Here is a 19,836-nt window from a genome sequence, read left to right as displayed (position 1 = left end):
GGTTTCCATGCTAGTTTTAGGTAGTCCTAGGTCCTGGAAGATAGGACATTCAGAAAAAAAAAAAAAAAAGCATCACAAGAAATTTAATTTCCTTTAAAAGTCTTGGTCACATACAGAGAATATTTCATATGAACTTTCTACCTTTTTAGCCAAATGTTAAATTACTGTTGACCTTTTGTAGACCTATATTAATATTAATTAAGGCAAAAAGCATTTGTCAGTTTCTTATCTCTAAGTGAGAGTTTATTTTCACAGTCAACTGATAAAGTAGCTGTTAAAGAGCATCTTCATTGACCTTTGAAGAATTTATCCCTCAGAACAAATTAGGCACCTAAGATTTTGATTTTACATGTCTGTTCAGTTGAAAGCTTTTCCTTCTCTGTCATGCCTACCTCTTAGATACAATGAAAATAAGAAGAATGTTCATAGAAGTGAGGAATATTTCAGTCATTGTAGGAATTGACATGCCAGAACTAGATCAGGATTCCTGTGAAATTTCTGAGTAACCAAAGCATTGATTCAAATCTGATTCCATCCTCAATTAAAGCTGAAGCCATTTATGTCTCCCTTGGTGAAATCAAAATAAAAAAAATTGTAGTCAGGAACTATGTAGCTTTCTGAAGGTCTGCAAACAGCACAGGGCTAAAAAAAATTAATAAAATATATAAAACAGTCCATCTTTCAGTTATACTTTGTATAAAACTTCATTCCAGTAATTTTTATGTGGGTATGGAAGTATTAGATTAATATTAGCATGTTACCATTTGCAGGTTGAAAATAAACAAATTAGTGGGCTGACCTCCAATGGAAAAGTGCAGAAATGCAGCAAATATATGAATTAATTTCAGCTGCTTTCTCTGGAGATTAATTTTATTCACCTTTATTATAACCAATAATGTTGAACCATTTTTGAGAAATAGCTGAGAGTCTGACTTGCGAAAGTAAAATTAATGTCTTGTGCTATGAAATAGGCATTTGCCTAAACTATGTAATTTCTGCTGATTTTCTTAAAGTCATATATATCTTATATTTGAATTTTATATTTTTCTTAGGAGGCTGTATGTTTTCCACAAGCCAGATACATATGCTTATAAGTATCAGAAGACAAGTTTTAAGGTAAATGACTGTATTGTGCTTTTTTATTTTCAAAGTCTTATGTAATTAGATAATACATATAATCCTCTTAAAGGAAACTGGTTGAGCATATAGAACTGCTATTACTGAAAAATAATAATGCATTAAGGTTGTTGTAGTCAATACAAATGTATGTTTGCAAGCAAATACGTAGCATTATATATATGTGTTTAAGAAAAGGAGAAATGCTGTGGAATGCTACTGCACAATGACAAAAAATGGCTTATGTAAAGAAAAATTATAGTGAATCAGATCTCCAACCACTCTTTATTTTGATTTAAAACTACCTTTTAACAATTTGGTGCCTAAATTGAATTTAATGATGATGTGGCTACAGAATCTGCTTTTCAATTCTCCTTCATCTTCCCCTGTTACCTAAAATCCACACTGTGAGTTTATTTAGCATAACACTCCATTTTCTCTGCAAATGCTAAGTCCTTTTGTTATTTACAGTGCCCCGCTGCAGGGATTTAGAAATACTCTCTAGTTACATTCAAATAATAGAATTTCTCTAAACCTGCCATTAGTTCATATTATCAGGAGGTTATTCAACATGCTTGAATATCCTGTCCCAGCTCTTTTTTATAGTGTATCTGAAGTGTAATTGTAGAGTACTGAAATGTAAACTCCAGGCATGAAGTTCATGTAAAATCCTGCACTGAGAAGGTTAACTACATGGATTAATGCTCCATAATTGCAGTACACCTGCAATTTCCCACCTCTCTGTAATCACATCACAAGAAATTTTCCTAGTAACTGCACAATATACTTTTGTAAGCCATAATCATCATTAAGACTGTGTAAGCCTGTTTGCTCTTGTGCCAAAAAAGCCCCTAACCCTTTGCTGTAAAACCATTTCAATTTCTAACATTGAAAGAGATGATATGTTTACAGTATTAGGTAAATTCTGTATCATGCTTATAAAAGAACGTTTTCATATTGTGATAGGAAGATATATATATCCAAAAAATGGATTTATATAGCTCTGGAATATCCAGGAAGACCTGTACTGTAATAGTTCTGAAGAAAGATTTGATTTTGAAGAATTACTAGGAACAATAGAATCATTCTATAGTTTCTAATATTGGCATAGGAATAATGTATTAAAGTTAAGAGAGAAAGATTTTGTCCTCATAGAGATTTGTAGGAGAAAAGCCCCTTTGTAAGGGAGGATCCCTCATAACTACAAATGCAAAGAGTACTTATTTCTTTTAAGTTTTCTGTAATTAATTAGAATCAGAATGTTGCAGCAAAACCCAAAATTTTTGGTCTTTTGTTAATTATTGTTTGGCAATTAAAAGTACTGCATTTTGGTACATATGCCAGTACAATATAGAAGTAGATATACTCTCATGCAAAATAAAAAGTTCTGTTTCCTTTTATTTCTTAAGTGAACACTATTTTAAATGCAGCATGAGGCTCTGGGCTTAAATGGCTTGTTCTGAAATTTGGAAGAAGAAGTGACAATTAATTGCTTACTTCCCATACCATACCTTAAGTCACCATATCCAAAATCTTACACCTACTTTGTATAAAGCCAGTTGGACAGGATTTAGTGCAAGTGAATGAGCAAATGTCCATTTTTCTATACAGTCTTCTGATGAGGAAGTCTTCTATTATTTAATTGTGGACAGTCTGATGCCCATTGAAATGCTGGTTAGCTTTTCTGCATTAGTGCACTGGTATGTTACTGAAGGTAAGGCCAACACACAGGAGTACATGTCAGTGTTGTGTTTTCCCGTTCTTGAATATGTTTGTACTGTTGTGTTTGTCTGTTGTTTACTTGGGCACAGTTTGAGAGTTTAGCAATAGTTTGAAATAGTCAAATTGGTTTTAAGGAATACACTATTATTCAAGCAATGCTTCATCATTATTTCATTGATGATGAGCATTTTCATGAAAGAATCTCTCCCTTTTCTGTTTATTATGATTTTCTGGAAGTTTTTCATCTGTATATTTCTGGAATGGATTTCCTTGTGTTTCTTGTAGTTTCTTTTCTACAAATTCCACTCTTGCAAACTACTTTATGCCTTAGCGGATCACAATGCAGCAAAACCAGCAATGTAACAAAAGCAATTTTCTGAAATTACTTTTAAAGCGGTACACAATAAGCTCTCAAGTACCTTTAAGTTGGCTTTTTCAAAACCTAACAACTTGAAAGATTTAAATAATAATTCCTTGTATTTCATTAAAAACTTAGAATAGAATTCAGGAGAGTGATGGCATTTTATGGTAGTTGGCTTAAGTTAATCAGATATTTAAACACTTGACATGGATGTAATTTAATGCATCTAGAGTGGAGTAGAGAGAACTAAAGAATGCTTAAAAAACCAAACTGACCATTCTGTTAAAATAATTAAGCTGTAAGCTATGAATGTAAATAAATATATATTTTTATGGCTATTTACCTAATTTTCATGTGGACATAAAGGGTTTTTTTGGACTTTTACAGCAGCCTTAAGTGATTTGGAAGATGTCTGATGTGATACCCTAAGTTTTTAATAAATACCTACTTTATTTCTTTAACACCATCTAGCCTCTGTTCTACGTAGCCTCTCAAGGCATCAAATGTAAACATCTTAGTAACACATTTTATAACCATTCTTTTCTATCAAATAGTACAAATAAGCCATGCTTTATACCACCAATGCATTTTAAGTGACTGGTTTTTTCTGTGTTAGCAAAACCTAAATGAATATTTTAATGATTGTGAAGTAGCTACAGATTCTGCATAGGCGCATCTGAATGTCATTCACCCTCCCATATTATGTGGGCTATGCTTTGTTTTATTTTGTTTTCTTAACCTAGGTACTCAACAAGAATGTTCAACAGGTGTGCTGAGGATTGAATATTTCTCTTGGAAATCTGTGGCTCCTGGAGAACTTGTGTTAAAAATGCATACATCTGCAACCAAAGCTACTATAGTAAATCTTCCTGTTGGGTATGTATGAGGATTAATTTCTGTCCTGACTCTTTAGTTATAGCTTGAAATGATTGTTTACACAGTAACTCAGTAAGAGTTTATTTCCTAAAATATAAGTTTTGGGAGTATCAGACTAGTTGATAGCTAGGATTTGGTAAGACTGCCAAATTACTGTGAATTTACCAACATTTTCATAACAATTCTGAGTTCTTTACTCTTATTTAGGACCATTTAACAAGAAAAATCACACTGACTTGCTAAACAATATATTTAAATTCCTATAAATTCTTACTTAAAAGTGATTCTAACTAGAATGATTTGAAATATTCCCTGGAGTAGCAAGAAAAATGTAAGAATTAGCATTCTTAGTGGAACTGTAAAAGCATGGTGCTACCATAGGAGGTTTCAATGCTTTTCTTGAAAAAGAATTTAAGAAACATGACAGGGGAAATTATTCATGAAGTCTTGCATATCTTACTTCCTATTCACATATTGCTTAATATGATTTTTTCTTTTTGCATGTAACTGTAAATAGTGTGAGACATTGCCTGATTATTTAAATAAAGAAATAGATAAAAAGCAAGAGCCTTTGATATGTTATTTTCTGAAAACCCTTCCAGGGAAACCAGGAAAATGACATCTTCATGTCCTGTCATAAGCATAATATTCCTTCCTAACTAACTGAGGCCTTCTACTTTCCCAAGAAGAGAAAATCATCAGTTAAAATTCAAAGAGATGAAACAAAATGTATTTTTTAAAATTAAGTAAGTTGTCAAATAAATAGGCATAGAAAGAAAATACCAAAACACTAGCATACTGAAATTAAGTCAAAGATCTTTATTAGTGCTCTTTGTTTGATTTGATTCAGACTAAAACTGGAATGGTTATTATTATGTTTATAGACTACATTCATATCCAGTTCTGGATTCACATGTATTTTCTCAGTGTAGTTTCTAAAAGCTATATCTCTCTGTACTGTAAGGGGGCCAAAAATGTGTATTTTTTTGCACCTGTAAATTTCAAAGCTAACAGAGATACCATCAGCTCAAATTTATAAGCTTCCTACCTTTGATTCTCTCTACTCAAGTCAGAGACAAAAGTCAGATTTAATTTACAAAAGGTGTGGGAGACAAATGGGCTTATTGACCACTCCCCCATTTCCTTCCAAAAGAGAAGTCACTTGGTAAGAATGGAAGGCAGTCTCTTCCCACTGTCTGTGAGTGGCTGTGGAGCATTTAAATTTTAGTCAAAAATGATGTAATTAAAAACTGCCAGTGTGTCTGGGGGGCATGAACTCTCCTTTCTTACTCTCATTGCTGAATCTCTGGTTAACACGTTGTAGCTGTGGCCTGGATAAGCTTCTTCACCTAAATACAATTCTGACAATGATATTACCAAATGCATGAAAGGAAAAGCTTAAGAATTATTGCAATTAAAAAAAAAAAAAAAGTTGTTTGTTTGGGTTTTTTCTTGATTTTAGGCGACACATCCTGCTCTTCGCAGTAGCTTGTCCCATGGGGCACCACATTCAGCTGTGTACCACGGTGCCATGTGTCTTTGGAGAAGAGGATGCTGTGATGCCAGCTCTTCAGAAGGTGTGCATAATGAATAATCAAACATCGTGATAATAGTTTTTCTGACTACTAATTAAAGTAAAGTAGTATTGGATTTCCATTTAGAGTTGTTATATTCAATGGTATAGTATTAATTTTAAAATGAAATTGTTAAGGGCATAAAAGATATGTGTTTTACAGCACAACAGGTACTGGAGGCATAGTGCAAAAATTATCTTACATAAATATATAAATTAAAATTGGGTAGTGTTGTGGTTTACATAGGAGTGCAGCATAAAATGTGAAAAATGCTTTTGTTGAAATATATATGTGAGGGTAGGGTATAACTCACTCTTTGAAGCATGTCAGAAAATACATGTATAAATATTAATTAATATTAAAAAATACCTGCCTATTTAAATAAAACCTCGCATCAGTGAAGTATGTTTGGTCCCATGAGATCACATATTACTCACCAGGTCTGAAAGCAGCTTTTATATGTAAAGTGAGCAATTTAATCAAACAACTTTTCATAGCTGAGATAAGAGGCTCAGGGGAGAAATTACCACAGCTTTCGCTCTTCATTGTCCATAATCCAGGCACCACTGTCATCCATATTTTCAAGGTTTCTCTTGCAAGCAGTAGGTCCAAATATTTGTTGAAGTCCCTGAGAGGAGGGAATATATTTTCTAGAGAACATTTGTGCAAAAATGTTTTAAAAGGTGAGTGTAACAGCAAATTTACATAGCAGTGTAGATTCTGGGTTCTAATAATAGAGCTCTAAAACAGCTTGTACAAATTTATCACATTTATTGTGATAAAAATGTTGAAATATAAGAAGCTGGATCATTAAAAATATCTTGTGGCTGTATTATCTCCTTGCCTTCAATTTTTGGATGAAAAGGTATTTCTCATCAAGAAAATAAAGCAGAATTTTATCCTTGGGTTTTTCCTGTACTTCTTTTTGAAGCAACTTCTTTGCAGGCTGTCATTTGAAGGAGAGTGTTCACATTCTTGCACAGAAATCCTGATGAAGATTATTGATGCTTTAGGCAGCATGCATTTGATCATTGCTTTCAGCAGGATACTAATGATAATTTGCCTTCCATAACAGAAGATGCTGAGCACTTCAGCTGACACCATCATCACTGCAGTAGAAAGTCTCCATATAGATCTTATTTTTAAGTTTCCTAGGACTAATGATATAGGAAAAATAAAGCAATTAATAGATATATCTTATGGTGCCTGTTATTTATTTCGCTTGCTAAAATCAGTGAGAAATTGATATGCTTTTAAGTATCAGAGACATAATTGATTTTACAGTTCATAATATTAAGAACAACTGAATGAATTCCATAAGTTTTGTAATTCATCACCAAAAAAAATGCTTGTATTCTGTCATGGCCAGAAAGAAAACAAAAAAAAATCTTAAAGCAATGTTTCTAACAATGGTTGGTTTGTTCTCTTTCCTCAGGAGAGCTCTCGATTTATAGAACAGGGTACAGTTATCCTGAGAGCTGTTGGAAATGTGATAAATAATTACAGCAGTGAGGATGAGCTTCCTAAAGCCTTGAAGGAATTGGAAGTAGCTTATTGTCCTCCTGGCCTCCAGGACACTAAAAGAGCTGAAGAAAACATCAAGGTAAGCAAATAGTTTGAACGAGTGCATATCTAAAAGCTACAGAAGCTGGATAACTGCTTAATGTCGTCATTACCCTCTTCAAAACAATGCCTGTGCAGTTAACAAGGACCGCCTGCACACTGTGAATGTGGCATTCATTATAAAGTAAGCCCAAATTACATAACTTGCAACTGTATGATAATTATCTTCTTTTAAGAAGAGAAAACTTAATGTGCACAGAGTAGCACATTCTTCATAGAGTCTATTTTTGTTGATCTAGTTTAGCATACTTTGGGTTAGAAAGCAATAGCTATGTTTATATTAAAACTTCATGTTGAATTTGAAAGATACTACCTGAAATGCAGAAAAGTCTAATGTTGGCTTTCTGTGCCTAATGTCGATGGAACAGGAAAACATTATTACAGCTTATATTTCCGAAGGCAGTAATGAGTTCTTTCATTCACAGGACTCCAATTTGGTTTTCTCTGCTTCTTGAAACTACACCATTCTTATTCAACTTTTCTGCTCTCTATGCACAATAAATTAAAGATACATGATGAAAATATTACACTTTTCTGTAGATCTCTATGCTATAACTTTCCAATATTATAAGAAAGATTGCAACAAAACATTTTTGTAGAAGATACACTAGTTTTTATGTGTATGCAAATGTTGATCATATTGCTATAACTTGATTTTTCTAAAGTCAGTATTTTATATATTCCAGATTCATTTATTTTCATCAAAGTACTAGAATATTTATGCAGTTTAGACTGTTTATGCATATTTTAGAAGATTGAATAGAAAAATGGTTTAATATTTTTTATAATTACTGCTATTAAAAATTAGAACACTAGCACTTTTATACATGGGCTGGACACCAGCTGAAAAGCAGCACAATAACAGAATTAATAAGGAATGATTACAGGTGCACTACTCATGAAAGAGGTAATTTACATGCCAAGTCCACCAGGAAAAAAAATTGCTTTGAACTCATGAATGGAATAAAAAAATTTTAAATGCAGATGTTCATGTGAAATATGTGCAAAACTTTGAGACCCTAAGAAAAATTCTGTAGTCGTAAATACATATATCCCTTAATTTCTCCTCCTCTAAGAAGACCGATGTATAGGTGAAAAAAAACCCCAACAAAATTAGATAAATGAAAGGCACTGAGCTAACAGTGATTCTAGGATGAAAATATGGAAATTATCTGTCTTTAATACAAACAGTGAAAAATTGTTCTGAATACAAGAAAGGATATACTGTATTCTTTCTTTCCTAGTTTTACAAATTTAAAAATAAAGGACATATTTATCAGTATTAAAATACATAAAATATGTTTCCAGAAAGCAGAAAAATCTGAAACTAAGGGCAATGAAACATAAAAATCTTGTCTTTTCCAGTAAGTTGTTACTATGTTCTTAAACTCAGATTATGAAACTAGTTCTGTAAAACACACTCTAAAATTCTCATCTACTAGGAGTGGGGGAGGAAAAGACTGGATTTCTGCTCTTTAAAGAGAAAAAATATGTCAAAGCATAAAAATAGAGCCAAATCTTCCCATGCTGTGGCATTTCCTAATCCTGAAAGCATTCCCATGAAGTTACCTGTATCCATTCTGAAACCTCAAGTTTACAACTCCCTTTGTCATTATAGCAATTATATGTTCTTCTGACCTCTAGTATGAGGCCACCAACCCTCTGCACATAAATTAGGATGTTTCTGGATGATAAACACACAGTATAATAAGTCCTATTTTATTTTTTTTATAAGCCAGGCATGAAACAGTTTTTGTCCCTGTTAATTGTCTTGAAGCATTATAGTCCTACAGTTGGGATTAATTTTCAGATACAGTATTTGTTAGTGGAAGTTAAAAGTTTAATTTATACATTGTAAGAGAAGAGGGAAACAAGTTTTGAAACAATAATGAGAAGCAATGTAAATCAATCTTTATAAATGAATCATTCTTTTCTTCTTTCTGATTTTAGATTTTCCATAATGCATTTTGGTATTTGATTGAATATGTATCAGAAAAGAAGGATCTTTACAGATATAAATTTGCCTTCAGGTCCTTTACTTTGGATTTTGAAATCACTGATATTTCTGGAGGTGACATTGTGTTTTCAGGTAATGTATTGATATTGCTAATCACTTCAAATATGTCTGCTCATTCTTATTTTCAGGGAAGCCAACTCTTCTCTCTTCTTGTTATTTCTTGCTTAAGTAGGCACAATTAATTTTTAAGCCTAAGACTTTTACTGTTGAGAGGACATCCGAGGCTCGTCTCAGAATGGAAATTATCCTTTTCTTTGCTCCAGAAAGTCTGTTTACCCTTTGTTAATTTATAAAACTGCCCTTGGTCTTCTTTGAGTAGCATTTGTCAGTATTAACAAACATGAGCAAACCTGTTGCACTGCACCTCACCACTTATGTTCAAATCATCAGCTGAAAACACCTTAAATGCTTGTATTGTTCACAAAATGAGAGTGAAGGAAGACTCAAGTTAGTACCTTCATTGAAAGTTCGGCTATTTCTTAATGTTGGGTTGAGAGGTTTTTGTTTGGTTTTTTTTGGAGGGGAGGGGTATTTAAATTTTTTCTGTCTTGCTTGCTTGCTTGTTTTTTAAGCTTGTTATTTGGGAAATGACTGTGTTGCCTGGCTAACTGGCTGGCTAGCCGTACCCATGTAGCATAGTACTGGCTACAGCACCAACTGGCTCTGCTACCGCCTGTGCCAGGGAGTGCTGTGTACCTGAACATACTCTGAGAGAAGCCATTGGAAGGCCAACATATTTATTACAATAAATATGGGATAATTCTTTTCCTACTGTTTCTTTGCTTCATTTTTTATGCAGGCTGGGGTTTTGTGCATTTAGAATTAAGTTTGCCTGGCAACCAAATATTTGGCTCTTTTCCATTTTAGGATTTATTTTTTAGTGTCTATAACTTTTTAATCTATTAATGTTAGCATCTAGTTTACCAATAAAAGCCTTATGTATTTGGTTTCATATCACAACAGAAAAATAATTTATCTGATGGGTGGGAAGAGACACAATCACCATTTGAAGGCTCTTTATGGGTACTTAGCTTTTTCTTTGTCTATTGTGAACTTACTGAATAAAGTGTTTCTACTTGATCAAACAAAATTATACTAACTTCCTTTTGATTAGTCAGTTTATTCTGGAAAAATAGTATAAAAACTAAATTGAAATTTACACAAATAGTTTTACTGACACAATGTTGTAATAATGTTATTTTTATCCCTATAATAAAGCACTTATAAGTGCATATATTTGTCTCTCTTTACTGTGAACTTTCCTCTGAATCTCCTCTCTTCTGAAGGTTATTCTTACTGTGAGACATCAGGTATTTTTCAAAGAATTGCATCCCATGACAAGAGTATGTTGCAAGGGTCAGCATATTGACATTTATCAAACCACTTAAAGTAAACAACACCTGTCACATTTTTTAAAGATTACTGTGCTACTGATTTCTGCATTCCAAAAAAAACCCTTAAACACTTGTCAGCATTAGAAGACATTTTTAAAATAGATTTGAATAATTAGCACAGTTGACAGGTTGTAGCAAAGATCTCATATAAATTACTAAAGGATGAGATCCATTGTGACAGAATATTATTTAGGAGTTGTGCAGTGAAAAAAAGTGGAAAAATATATGGAGAAAGAAAGTTCTGTTTCAGTTTTAATTCTTCCAGTGTCCAATATATCCTTTTAAACTATTTGCTTTTCTAAAATTAAATTACAAGAGATCCCTATTGGACTGGAAGGGTAATTGTTTCCCTTTGGTTTTATTGATATTGTATATTTTTTGACCTTTATTGACATTTTGCCCTGCTTAATAAAAGTTGCTTTGGAGTAAATGCATGCTTCTGTTCAGGTTCCATCCAGAAACCTAAAGAAATAAAGCAAAAACCAAGTGAACTGTCAGGGAAAAGAGGTAGATAGCAGGAAATATCAGTTGCAAACTACATGGTAGAAAGGCCTAGAAGGATTGGCATCAGCTGAATGCCCTGCCCCCACATTAGCTCTGCTGCATTGTCAGGTTGGTTGCTCAAATCTTGTCAAGACCTGAGGCTGTAACCTTTTGGAACCTAACAGACATCAGTGTAACCTACCATAACAGATGAATAAAATATTTTTGTCATCTGGATCTGCAAGTATATCAGGTCAAATCTCAGATTTTTCTAAAACAGCACCTCCATTTTATATTGGCATATTCATTTTTCACTGTGTACTGAATTAATCTCAAGATTTATCACGGGCAAGGATATTATGATTGACTGCAGTTAGTGGTCATGGCTGCTACATTTTCTGAGAAGCGATCCTGAAAATGATCCAGTCATATCTGTTTGACTGCCAAGTATCATCCCTCCCTAAGGAGCAATTAGCAGAAGAGCCACAGTAAACAAGTGGAAGACCATACCATATGAACATATGAAAAAAGGATGGAAGTATCTGAAGCTGAGTGCTTCCCCATGGCATGGCTCTTCTAATGTATTCTGGGAGGAGAGTGAATAAGGAGGCCCTGCAGAATTTGGGCAATCATGAGGTAGTGAATTTACAGAGGTATGTGATGTTTCCTGGGAAAGGAAGCATATCAGAATTCCTGCCTGCTCTCAGTTGCACATTTTCTTTTTTTACGTTGTCCTGGTTTCAGTTCACTAGTGGACCCTCCACTAGTGAACCAGTGGAGGTCTGTGGCACTGATTTTCAAGAGTCTCAAACACTTAACAGTCGTTTAGGCACATTTCAGGGGCTACATTTCTTTCTCATAGTTAAATTCCAACTTTCAAGTTGGAAGTGGAGTGCCCTTTGTGTACAGTTCTCTTAAAACTTTCTGGTCTGAAATTTTATCTTTGTAGCTGTTCCAGCTTCCAAGCTGTTCTCTATAAGCTTGACTGTGAAACTGTATTTGGAAAGTCCTGCTCAGTTCTTTCTCAGAACAAGCTTCTTTCTCCTCCAGAAACATAGGTTAAGATGATTGATTATATGGTTGTGTTGCATTATGTGAATGAAAAGAGAATTCTGAACATTTGTTTCTTCTTGCACTTTGGATTTGAACTGGAGGGGTGAGGGAAAGTTTGGCATTATTTGGTTGAATATGTAAAACGCCTCTTGAATTCATGCAAAATACTTCTTTTTCAAAAACTCATTCCTACATTGCCTCCAGGAACTGCAGTGATTTTATGGTGAACAGTGTCTTGCTAGGCTGCTTTCAGAGCTTCAGTTTTATTACTAGCACAGTGTCTTCTGATTAACAGCTAAGGTGTGTCAGAGAATTTTGACAAATTTTTTTCAATCATAATGTCAAATTTGAAACATCCATTATTTCAATACTGATGGACTTAAAGCATTCACTAGCTCAAGATTGATTGATTAAAAGCATTTCACAATATACATTTCTCTGCTTACAAGAAAAAATATTAAGAAATATTAAGTTAAAAAAGCCTTGAAAGTTCAGAATATTTAATTAAGACCTCATTATTTTGCCTTAAATGTTGCAAAAAAATTTTGTTCTTATGAGATTTTTTAAAAAATTAGAACAAAAAGAATCTCCTTATGAATATATACTTTAGGAATATATACTCATAATTTTTGGGTTTTGGCCTGATCTGTGCTAGCTTCTGAAAGTTTCTATAAATTGAATTGTTTTTTGTGTGTTATAGGTATTTACTTCTAGTTATGGGATCTACTTGGCATCTTCAGTGGATGAAGTTTTTAGCTAGTTCACAGGGCAACACCACACCAATACTTGTTGTATTTACTTTTCTATGTTGTTGATTCCTGCTCCATGTTAGAATATTCTTACCTATTAGGTCAATCTGTGTATATGTGTGTTCATATATATACAACTGTTACTTTATAATACATTTTTTTGCCTTATATGAGGAATGTTGGCTCTGCAGCAGGACTCATTTTTCTGGGCCAAAGCACGAGCTGAAAATCAAAGTCTATTTCCCTTCCATGAAGACAATGATTAGTGAGGTCAGAAGTCATCTTGCCACTGGGTTATTTAATTGTAAAATAGACGAGTTTGTAGATTGAACAAATTCACTTTGAAGTGTGTTACAGGGATGAATGAATGGAAGAGCCAAAACCATTCTGGAGATGCACAGACAGGACACATCTTAGAACATGTTAAATTCCAGCTGGATATTAGGGTAGCATTTTTCACCATGAGAGTAGTCAAAAGCTGGAAAAGAATGCCTATTTAAATTATGGCATCTCCATTATTATGGAAATATTAAAAAATGGACTGGACATTTATTCAGGAACAGGAGCAACCTGGTCTAAATTCATCTGGCTTTGGATATGGGATTGGACCAGATGACCTTCAGTGGTTCACTCAAGTCTATATTCTGTGATTGATTATATGTTTCTGTTTTATAAAAGTGGTTTTGTCATTCATATTGTTGACTTCTAATTAGGTTTCTACTGAAGTGGGGTTGTGTAATCTTCCAGTCCTCAAGCATTAAAGAGGCTTTTTAGGGTTTGGAGTTGCAATACTGACAAGAAATGATGGTTTGAGAACACAGCCAGATTTAGCGATATTGAGTAAAAGTGATTAGATTGAAATGTGTTATCTGGCTGATGAAAGCAATATCTTAAGACAGCTTGTTTGCCTGCAATGTTGTCTACATTTTTCAAGCAGATTCCACTTTTCTTGTTTGTTGGTACTTCCTTTTTCAGCACTGTTTCCTTCCTATCACACTGTCTTGCTCCCTTTTTTCCATATGTGTGCAGTTCCAAACTACCCCTCTGGTATTGGCCCCTTGGAGTGTTGCTCTCCACACCCTTCCCTAAGTCCTGGTTCTGATGGCTCCCAGGATGCTAATTTCTAGGCAAGAATGCCTTCATTGCTAACCTGTCAGTACCCACTAATTTCTGTTGCACTTCGAAACTCCTTGATAACATAAAGTCAGTCCAATAAATGAGCTCTCCCTTTATCATAGATCTTACCCTTATTCCATGGCTCCTTTGTGAAGGTTAAAAAAAATGTTTTGAACAACACTGGTGTTGAAATTATTACTTAATAAAATTATCATATTGAGAGGTAAAAGTAATTAAAATCTAGTGAAGCATTTTTAAGCTGTGTACAGAGTCAGGCTTCAGTGTACCATCTGGGTTCATGATTGGAAGAACATTTTGAAGCCACAGTAAGAGATGTGATTTTTAAAAATGCCCTGCAATAGCTGTCCATGAAGAGAAAAATTAAATTATTCGATGTTTGTAACTAGCAAATTAACTGACATTTTGACTTTGTGTAATTATACAGTATATTTTCTTCAACTTATGATAAAAAAATTGCAAGAGTGATATTTCCATCATAGAAGATTTATGCTTGAAATCACTCTTCTGCTGTTTTGTGTTTATTTGTTTGTTTTTTATTTTTTAAATTTGTTACAGAAAGCAACAGGAACGAGACTTCCAGCTTAGTTGATGCTACTCATTCTTCCAATCCTTCAGAGATCAGTGAGGAGAAATCCCTTAGTAGTTGTGAGAATCAAACTCCCACATCTGAAGAAGAAGCAGCAGCTCTCAGAATTCAAGCCATCTGGCGAGGGACTTATATTAGGAAAATACTGAAGAGCAGAGAACCAGGTGTGTCATTTATAAATGCCTTTCAAAAATGTTTCATGCTTCATCTTATTAAAATCTTCACTGTAAAGAGTTTTTTACTAATTAATATCTTGGTAAAATTAACTGAAGCTAATAAAATAGAACTTGTAGTTTTCTTAAGTATTCCTAACCACTCAGCACATATGATACTAAAAAGTTCATGAAAGATACATCCCCCCCTAGATTTGCATAGATACTAAACCAGAATTTGTATTAATGTAGATTTAGGTCAGAGCTGGGATAAATGTTAAGGTTTTTTTCTGGAAATGTAAAAGAAATCATACAAGAACCTAAGCCTCATAATGAGCAGTCAGTGGAACACACACAATATCAAAGCCTGATGCTGTCCTCCAAAGATACTGTACTGATACTATCCTTCATTCTTGTGCATATAGATAGAGGAATCTTGCATAGCAGTTCAGGACTCATAGCATATTTCCTATTCAGCAATTCTGTTATCTCAGCTGGAATACTGTGTCCAGGTACAGTATCCACAGTCCAGGAAGAAAGAAAGATAACAACCACAAAATTCTGAGTAGAGTTGTAAGGATCAGGATTGAATATAGGCCTTTTACTTTAGTTTGTCATTTCAGAAAGACCAGATAAGAAAAGACTTTGCTATAATTTTTAAGTACCCACAGGAGGAATGGAATTTCATAGTAACAGTCTCTTTAGGCTGATATCCAAAGGTTAACAAGAAGATCTTTAGTCTGAGATTCAAAGTTTGTGGCTTGAATCTGGACCCATTCATGTTAGGAAAAGTGATATTTATTTTTAAAAAGATAAGGTATTTATTGAAATAAACCAACATTTGTATTGTACTACTGAAAACTTTCAAATCAGTCTCATCTTCATCCGTATTCCATGTATAGAAGCAGATGCCTTGAGGTGACATCACATCCTGTTATGTGAGTTATCCAACACAGATGGGGCGAATTACCCATTGGAGCTGCCCAATTCTTTTCCTGTTAGCTACACAAATAGTTTAGGTGCATCCCTACCCCTTCCTGGTATCTGCAGATGAAAGTTTCTGGGAAATAGCAATAGCTAAATAACATATTCTCTGAGGACAGAGATTGCCAAATATCACAACAACATATTACAGTGAAAAAACTGTAAATTGGACAAAATATTGATCACATAATTTCTGCAGTTGTAGGTGTGCCTAAAAGTACAAAGATGGTGATGAATGGAAAATACTCTGTCAAAGGAAAAAACAGTTTTGAGCTCAGTGAGACTTCTGTAAAACTCCAAATAAATAAGGCAGTTTACTTGTATAAGTCATATTTTTCAGAAGTATTTGGCAGGTGTAAATTGGATGTTATATTTTGTAACTTATTTGATTATCTCTAGGTACTAAAGAAAACACTGATGTTGAAGAAACTTTGAAAAACCTGTGGACTATGATTGAGTTAAATTTTGAAGATTGTGCTGTAACGTTGTTAAGGTAATCATGCAATAAATCAAACTATTTTATTGTAGGCAGTTTTCATAAACTGTTTTTTCACTAAATAAGCACAGTAAGAGCATTATTAGTGTCAAAATTACAAAAACCTGATGGAAGGGATGAAATAATTTTTTACTAAATGTATGCTATGCTTTATTGTGTATACCCTACATGAGTAAAATCTAATTTTTAGATATGTTACTGATTTTTCCCAATTTTTTGGATCTAAAATATTACCTTTTGCATATGTTTAATTTTTTTAGTATTTTTCAGGCTGCTCCATAAGTATAGATCTGATACTGATTCCTTAGTCAAGCAGTTAACCAGTTGATTTAAGGATTTTTTTTATTTGTGCTATCTGTTAAGCAATCATGATTGACAGTAGAAAGAAGATAGCTTTACTATGTAGTTTGTACACAGTTTATTGTCTCAACAGGGGTCATTTTTGTCTCACTTGCTTGAAGTAGGTGTATTTCTAGGTAGTAGGAATGTAGTAGGTGTATTTCTATGCTTTTCCTGCTATTTTATTACAGCTTTTGGAAAGATGGCTATTCTAATTTCAACAGTGTTCATTAAGTCATTTGCAAGCCTAACACTCTCTGGGGATCACATATTTCCATTAAGTCCTCCAAAAATCTCTCTGCAAGTGTTCACACAACTGATCTAGCAGTAAATCAATTCTTCCAGGGGTGAGGAGTGAAAACTGGCAATAATTACTGCCTGTGGATATAAATCCTCACTCCTTATAACCAGCAATTTGAGCAACATTCACACCAGGTATAATTTCATATCACCTTTTAGTGTTTCTAATTTTGTAAAACCTGTATACATTGATGGGATCAGGACTTTGCAAGCACAACCTTGTTCCAAATATTAGCCTTCCATTTTAGATCTGTAGCATCAGCAAAAATTAAATGCAGTTTTTAGCCTGCTTTCCAACTATAAAACTTACGGGGTTCATAGGCATTGTCCTGAGGGATACATTTGAGTGTTAAAATCATGCTAATGTGCTTGTGCTTAATTTTTTTTAACAGCTGACAGATTTCTATTTAACATAACAATCTAGCACCTTGACCAATAAGTTTTATTACTTTATTGTTCCAAAATGTTTTAAAACTAAATAAAAGGATTTTAATATCCTAATGAATCTACAGCTTTAAGATGACAACTTAATATAAAGAAAATGAATTTATGCTAACTGATATTTATTAAAAAAAAAAAGGTAAAGTTTTGTAGAAACCATAACATCTTGGGATATTAGAAGCAGCTATAGTCACAGGTAGACTGATGGATAGAAATATGTGTATATATTTGCCATGAGGTCTGAAAGAACTGATCCCTCCATGATTTTTTTATTTTAGAGTCTACAACTACTAGAGAAACATTAGTAGCACATTTTATGTTGTTGTTTTTCATTCATGAACAAAGTAGTGTTCTTCATGATCAGCATTAAGTAAAAGTCAGTGTGTATATATATATATATATATATATATATATATATATGTATGCCACCCTGATTAGATTGAAGTCTTTATCTTGTTTTCTGCTTTCCAGAGAAATATTTAAAAGAAACTTTAATTCAGTTGAAAAGTTTCCTTGTTATGAAGATGAATCATGTAAGATGTTTTTCACTGACTATGCAGTAACATATGCTGATCAACCACCAAATGCCTGGTTTCTGGTTTTCAGGTGAGTTTCACAAAGTCCTATACAACTCTTATGGGGTTATAGTATTGATACACTCTGGTTTTTCACTAAGCTGCTTAAAAACTTACTTACCTGTCTGCTTTCCTTAAATTCTGGCATGTACTTGTTCTGGCTTTGGCTGGAACAAAGTTCATTTTCTTCTTAATTTGTTCATTTTCTTCCTAGTAGCTGGTAGAGTGCAGCGTATTTGGATTTAGTGTGATAACAATATTGATAACACACTGATGTTTTGGTCGTTGAGTGCATACCCCAAGTCAAGGACTTTTCAATGTCTCACGCTCTGCCAGTGAGGGGGTGCACAAAAATCTGGGAGGAAGCACAGCCAGGACAGCTGCTCTGAAGTGGCCAAAGGGATATTCCATACCAGAGAATGTCTTGTTTAGTATATAACCTGGGGGAGGATTACCTGGAAGGGGGCTGATCGCTGCTCAGGAACAGGCTGGCCATTGGTCAGTGAGTGGTGACCAATTGTATTGAGCATCATTCATTTCTTGTGGGTTCTGTTACTCTCTCTCCCTCTCCTAATCGTTAAAAGTATTCATATTATTAGAATATTTATTAGTATATATTTTTTGTATTGTTAAAGTGTTCTTAGCACATGAGATTTGTATTTTCTTTCCGATTCTTTCCCTCAGGTATGTTGAGGGTGGGGAGTGTGTGAGCAGCTGCATTGTACTTAATTGCTGGCTGCGGTTAAATCATGGCAATATTTTTTGCTTTGTGTTGCACATATCCTTTTATTTGGGAAAATTTTTTTTGATATAATTTAATTTTTCTTTTTTAGAGAAATATTTATTGTCCCAGAAGACATGTTTGTATTGACAAAGATCTTTACCACTATCCCTTCCTGCAGACTTCATGTTCTTGATAATGACACACAGGAGGAAATGCCACATGCCTTTTTCAATGTGGCACCTCATGTTTATCCCAAAAATAAGGTAAATGCAAGAACTTGTTGTGAAAAGTATAATTTTAAAAATAATAAACAATGCCCAAATTCTGTGGAGATTTTTAGCTATGTCATAGTGTTAGTAGTGTTCTACTTAAAAGCATACCCTTATTTATTAGCAAGTTTGAACAGAGACCACCCCTGATCTGCTTCCGTGCTAAATATTTATTAGTAAACTTTTGATTATTTCTCCTATATACTCCTTCCAGCTGCTGTTTTTTTGGGGGTTTTTCCTGTTTATCGTGCATAACACTGAGCACAGTAAATTTGGTGCCAATGTTTTATACCCAACTTGTGGCTATAAAAAGTTTGCATAAGAAATGATAAGGGTACATATTTTCTTCCCATGGGTACAGCACAGTAGCCCTAGTGATTTTGTCAACTACTGATGAAAATGGCCCTTTTCATTGGATTCCTGCTCCTCCCTATTTAAGAAGTCCTCTCTTAAACCCCCTCAAACCCACAGTGTTGTTATTGTTTGCTAAACTAATGGTTAATATTTTGTAATATTAAATGTGGTTAATAGAGTAAAGAGTGATTTTAAGAGTATTAAAAGAGAATTGTGCAGGCATACTGTATTTTTTTTACTTGTTCTTATTACATTTCTCAATCACTTAGCTCTTGAGCTCCTGAGTATGGATATCACCTTATGCTCTCTAATTTAGCTTGCTTCTTCCTATTTCCAAATAGTTGACTATTGTTTCAGTGGACCTGCACATGCTTTGGAAAGTTCTGTTGATGCTTTGACAAGACATTTTGCTGTTGGTAAACACAGAATACAATGGTATTACTTTAATCTGTTATATTTTTTTGTAACAGTATTTTGTAAAAAATAGTCAACAATGTAGTACATCAAGCAA

The 19,836-nt window shown here is 33.8% G+C and overlaps 1 protein-coding gene across 1 annotated transcript in view; it reads left to right on the top strand.

The window, feature by feature from the left end:
- Window positions 1-19,836, top strand: part of ADGB (androglobin) — an 85,435-nt gene that overhangs the window by 40,246 nt on the left and 25,353 nt on the right. Inside the window, exons 15-24 of the mRNA XM_054279029.1 lie at window positions 1,053-1,116; window positions 2,728-2,830; window positions 3,943-4,075; window positions 5,538-5,652; window positions 7,085-7,252; window positions 9,223-9,361; window positions 14,661-14,855; window positions 16,227-16,320; window positions 17,875-18,009; window positions 18,812-18,965. Of these exons, the coding sequence (XP_054135004.1) occupies window positions 1,053-1,116; window positions 2,728-2,830; window positions 3,943-4,075; window positions 5,538-5,652; window positions 7,085-7,252; window positions 9,223-9,361; window positions 14,661-14,855; window positions 16,227-16,320; window positions 17,875-18,009; window positions 18,812-18,965 (1,300 nt within the window). The remainder of the gene's footprint in view (window positions 1-1,052; window positions 1,117-2,727; window positions 2,831-3,942; window positions 4,076-5,537; window positions 5,653-7,084; window positions 7,253-9,222; window positions 9,362-14,660; window positions 14,856-16,226; window positions 16,321-17,874; window positions 18,010-18,811; window positions 18,966-19,836) is intronic.

The sequence above is a fragment of the Melozone crissalis genome, unplaced genomic scaffold, assembly GCF_028551555.1.
Source record: "Melozone crissalis strain CALT ecotype California unplaced genomic scaffold, PUWL_Pcris_2 ptg000027l_1, whole genome shotgun sequence".
NCBI classification, from domain to species: domain Eukaryota; kingdom Metazoa; phylum Chordata; class Aves; order Passeriformes; family Passerellidae; genus Melozone; species Melozone crissalis.
This window is presented reverse-complemented; position numbering and strand designations above follow the sequence as displayed.